The sequence below is a fragment of the Nicotiana attenuata genome, unplaced genomic scaffold, assembly GCF_001879085.1.
Source record: "Nicotiana attenuata strain UT unplaced genomic scaffold, NIATTr2, whole genome shotgun sequence".
NCBI classification, from domain to species: Eukaryota; Viridiplantae; Streptophyta; class Magnoliopsida; order Solanales; family Solanaceae; genus Nicotiana; species Nicotiana attenuata.
The window spans coordinates 595,185-600,737 of record NW_017670444.1 but is presented as its reverse complement, the minus strand read 5'-3'; the positions used below and the strand labels follow the sequence as shown (position 1 = coordinate 600,737).

General features: G+C 35.4%; 1 protein-coding gene across 1 annotated transcript; it reads left to right on the top strand.

Annotated features, from left to right (window-relative positions):
* Positions 1-221: 221 nt before the first annotated feature.
* LOC109239495 (B3 domain-containing protein REM10-like) lies at positions 222-3,862 on the top strand. The gene is made up of 7 exons (XM_019406067.1): positions 222-427; positions 623-911; positions 1,199-1,335; positions 2,278-2,554; positions 2,814-2,956; positions 3,069-3,300; positions 3,599-3,862. Exons 1-7 carry the CDS (start codon positions 359-361, stop codon positions 3,640-3,642), a joined length of 1,191 nt encoding a protein of 396 aa, XP_019261612.1. The 5' UTR covers positions 222-358; the 3' UTR covers positions 3,643-3,862.
* Positions 3,863-5,553: the final 1,691 nt, after the last annotated feature.

The window sequence follows — 5,553 nt, the reverse complement described above, 5'->3', positions numbered from 1 at the left end:
TCTTGAATAAATTAATTTTGTGCTTCTGCTTCTTGGGAGAAGCTAAAATTTTCTGCTTCTTCCCAAAAGCAAAAAGACTGCTTCTGCAACTGGCCAAAAGTACTTCTATTATGGCCAATATTTTTTTAAAGAAAAAAAAGTACTTTTGGCCTCCCAATAGCTTGGCGAAATAGGCTCTTAGTGTTGTTAGATCAATATCCTGATTGAAGTGCAGAGTTATTCAATGATATTAATTGGTTCCTATTTCCTATATCAGAAAGCTGCCTTCTTTATTTACTCCGGTAGTAACTTTCTTGTTAATTTCTGTGCAACTCTGTAGTGTTATTCTACAGAAACTACATCTCCTTAACTGGCAGCCATGAAAATAGTCCCTCCAAATAAACCTCATTTTTTCAAACCTATTCTGCCTGGCTTCAAGAATGGTCTAGTAAGTTATTATACTTTTAATTGTTTCATCTTTCTATATATTATTATTATTCTGCTATATGTATATTATATAAAGGTGAAGGAGGGGGAATATTGTGAGAGATCTTGTAATAGTTTATTGTCACGTCCTAAAAAAAGATATGAATCATACTTTGTGACATGGCTATTTTAATCACACATATTTGTTGTACTGCAGAAAATTCCTGTAGGTTTCTTGAAGTACCTGAAGGGACATAAGAATGAACATGCAATACTTAGAAGGGGTAGCAAGCAGTGGCGGGTGAAGGTGAACGGCCGTCGATTCGAAGCGGATTGGGCTGATTTTGCGCAACAACATGATTTGCAGTTAGGAGATGTGTTGATTTTCAGACATGAAGGAAACATGGAGTTTGAGGTTACCATATTTTATTCAAGTGGAAGTGTCAGAGAATATTTGCAAGAAGAAGTCCATACTGTTGAAGAGACTTCTAAGAATGAATTCGAAGGTGAAGTCTTTAAGGCCTGGTTGTTATGGAAATTAAACTATAACTAAAATACTTTAAGCACTTGACTTACTATATGAGTAGTATTTATATAAAAAGTTATGCTCTGTGTCGATAGTACCGGGTTCAGATGAACCCGGCGCGAGTACTCTATACATCCGCCCCTGAACGCATAAACGATCATCTGGGCAAATATGAGCTTTGGCCCTCTTTTATTATTAACAAAAAAACAAGAAATCTGCTCTCATTGTGTGTAATTTTCCATATTTAATTTCTTGACAATGTAACAGAAAAGGCAAGCCCCAGCATCAAGTTGTCAAACAAGGCTTCTTCCCATGCAGAAGCAACTACTCTTGACAAGCTGCCTTTTGGTCAATCTCATTTTGTATGCACTATTAGACCCTATTGCCTTTCGAAAGGTTTCTTGGTAAGTCTTGAAACTCAATTCATCCAGGATATGACTACGGTTACCACTATTTTAATGCAAACTTACCAATAGCGAAGTAGATTGGATTAGGATACATTTGTTGGTCTGATCAGCTTTGAATTCATTCAAATTAATTCGGTTCTGGTCAATTCCATCTATTTTGAATCAATTTAATTTGATGTACAAGATTTTTGGTGCATAAATAAATAGGTTATCATCTAGTTGAATAAGTTTTGTCCAATGTGATCTAATTTTCTCGGTTCAAATTCTTGAATAATATGATTAAAAAGATAAATTAAAATAAACAAATACACCGCTTCAATCTACATGTAGCTAGATTAGTATTATCTCTGTTGATTCTGTCATTCGAAAAAAATTAAAAATCAAGGGGAAAAAATATATTAGACAGATACAAAGAGAAAGATATATATAGAAAAACAAAAAGGAAGCAAATATATAATTCGATAAATAATAAAAATGGCTACAAAGAGAGAGGAAATGCAAAAATGAAGCTTGAAGAATTAAAAGAAATAAAGATGGGTAATTCGCACTTTAACCATGGCTAAGGATCAGATTAGTGACTCTGGGTGCCACCTTTTACTTATATAGGTTTTGTTGTGTAAACTATCAATACATACATGAAATTTTACCCGAGTGTACGGGTGGCCTACCACCCCCAATGCTCTACATAGATCTGCCCCTGGGTAGAGTCCTACATTTGTTGGAAAATGGGCTGGTGGTTTCCTTATATGGACTTTGCAGTCCTACACTCACGAGCTAGTTTTTGGGGTTGAGTTAGGCCCAAGCGTCATATCTTTACAGGCTAAAAGAAGCATATGTGCACCATTTTTATTATTTTTTTCTCTTTAGTTTTTTTGGTTATATATTCAAAGAAAAAGAGACTATTTAATCATGTTTGCAAATGGCTATACACCATGTCAGTTCCTTCCTCAACAATTTGCAAAAGCAAATGGTCTCACAAACAAGAAATGCGATTTGATTATAAGAGATGGAAGACAAAGGTCGTGGAATTTAAAGCTAAGTTCTAGTCGTAGACCTCGAGTCTATATAATTGGAGATGGATTGCGTAAATTCATTGTTGATAATTGCTTAAAGGAGGGAGATCGTATAATGTTTGAGGTTGTTACTAATGGAAAAATACCAATATGGAAATTTCAAGTTGTTACTAATGGAGGGACTCCAATCAGGGAGTTTCAAGGCAAGTTTCTCATCTTATAACCAGCCCCTCTTATTTCTTTGTTAATCTCTTTTATTGTCATATGCACTTCCATATTCTGTATGTGTAGAATCCCTTCTTTTTTTTTTTTGGTTGTTTAAATTGTGTGTTAAGTTATACATTTTTCACTTAATAGAATCTAGGCAAGTTCAAATTCAAACTATTTAAATTTATTTTCATATCATATTCTGTTCTAATTATTCATTTCATTTCAACATGATTAATTAATTTGGAACAACAGACATTAGGAAAAAGCCCTCAAACATGAGTCCTCTCAATGCAAAAGTATCTACTTCAACTTCAACTTCTGGTGATGGTCATGATCTTCATCTTCCTTATTTTATTTCAAACATTAAACCTTATTGCACCAAGAAGTCAGTTTTGGTAAGTGCATGCTTGAACTTATTTTAGTTATATTCCTTTTCTTTGCCTTTTTTGTTTTTGTAATAACAACTGATCAAACTTGTTCTACATAATGGAATAAATTGTGTGGTAGTATCTTCCACTGGATTTTTTAAAATCAAATGGATTGATGGATAGAAAGTGTGAGATGATTCTGAAAAATGAAGAAGATAGATCTTGGTCAGTGTGGCTAGGGAGAGAAGGACGTCATTTTGGAATTGTAAGTGGATGGTCAAAATTCAGAACAGTAAATGGTCTCCAAGTAGGAGATGCTTACAAGTTTGAACTCATCAAAAATGGAGAAAAACCTATAGCTCACTTCCATTGTAAGTTTCCTTCTAGTTCTAATCTATTTTGTCGAGTTTAAGTGTTATGCTTCAGCAGTGCAAATAAATACTTATATAATTATGTCACTTATAATAAGGTAACTACGAATAAGCCCCTTCAGTTTTACGGTTTCTGTATAACATTTTTCATAATTGTGTTATTATTCTCGTAAAAGGTATGTACATGTTTGTTATAGTTTGATATTATAAAACATTACTAAGGATGTCATATTGAACACATTATAATGGGGCTCCCTAGCAGATGTTGTAACAACTTTCATAATAATGTATTTTGCAGGCAAATATTCTGAAAAGGTTGCAAAGAGGGGGGAGGGACAGTAGTGAAGCAACTTGACTTTTGGGTCCTTTTTTTGGGTCAAAAGTTTGTTAATGCAATATTTGTGCATAACCTCAAAATTTTCTTCTATAAATCTTCCAAGTAATGTAAATGTCTGAGAACTGCTATTGGAAAGACTTGAAAGTAATGACTGGCCTAGCCATCTTTTTGTCCAGGCCCCAAATACTCAGTATGGTTAAATTGTGGTTGTATAAACTACTAGGATATTTTGTACTATATGGCCTTTTGTCACGATCCGAATTTTCTACCCTTGAGAGTTGTGATGGCGCCTACTAGTGAAAGCTAGGCAAGCTAACTATTTCGATTAATTTATCCTTTTTATTTTTTTTAACCTCTTAACAAGCGCAAGTTAACAAATTATAAACAACGTAAAATAATAAAGCGGAAGAACGAAATTTAACAATTAAACTAATACCAATACGTATTTATGAACGTAAACCACCTTGAACTGGTGTCACAATCTCACACACTATCTAAGAATACTACAAACAGGGTCTGAATAAAATAAATATATGTATGTCTCTGAAATAGAAAAGAGCAGAAAGAAACTAGGTAGGAAGGGGACGTCAAGGCCTACGGACGCCTGCAGTACTACCTCAGGTCTCCGATGGATTGAAGACAGCAACCCCAAGCTAAGGTCTGTATGTTCCAGTACCGGAATCTGCACAAAAGAGTGCGGAGTGTAGTATCAGCACAACCGATCCATCTGCTGGTAAGTGTCGAGCCTAACTTCGGCGAAGTAGTGACGATGATAGGACACAACAAATAATTAACCTGCAGTTACACAGTACCTAGCAGAATAACAGTAACAGAAGTAATGCAAAAGTAACGGGCCAGGGGCAACATGCTGTGTGGGAAATACCAACATAATGAATGACAGTGATAATGGAATAAGACAATTAAGGCAATTGAACCGAAAACAACAAGAAATCATAACAAATAGGCAATAGTGCACGGCATCACCCTTAATGCGTTTACTCTCAATCCTTACCAATGCAATCTAGTAATGATAATGTGCACGACATTACCCTTCGTGCTTTATCTCTCTTCCTCACCATGTAAATATTAGAAATGTGCGCGGCATACCCTTCGTGCTTTATCACTTTTGCTCACCATATGCATAAATATGAATGTGTACGGCATCACCCTTCGTGCTTTATCACTCTTTCCTCACCCAAACAATAGCAACAACAATATCCCGGCAGGGAATCAACAATAAGTATAAATACATCCCGGCAAGGGAATCAACAATAAGAATTAAATACGTCCCGCCAAGGGAATCAGCTATAACCAAACTTGTACCAATAATCAACTTCACAATTTCACCTCAACTAGTGCCAATGCTCAACACTAACCAAATATTAAGAAGAAAATCATAAATCTTACTCAACATGGATAATCAACAATTTAGGCATACGTAGTACTTATTAAGAAACACAACGATCACAATTTAAGACCCACGGGCATGCTTGACACCAATATATAGATACTCGTCACCATACCTATACGTCGTACACTACACTAACACATAGCAAATAAGGCACAACACCTATTTCCTCAAGCTAAGGTTAGACCAAACACTTACCTCGAACTTCCATGGCCAACTCAAGGCTCAAACACCGCTTTTCCTTTAGAATTCGCCTCCAATTTACTTGTATCTAACCCAAATTAATTTAACAACATCAATAAATGCTAAAGAATTCAATCCCAATGCTAAATTATAGGTGTTCTATCATTTTTCCCAAAAAGTCGAACCCGCTTGGTCAAAATCCGAGGTTCGAACCAAAACTCGATTACCCGTTCAACCCCGAGCCCGGATATACTCGATAAAGACACAAACAATGAACCAACTTCATGCTGCATTTGAAATTCTCCATAGCCATAATATATCGAAA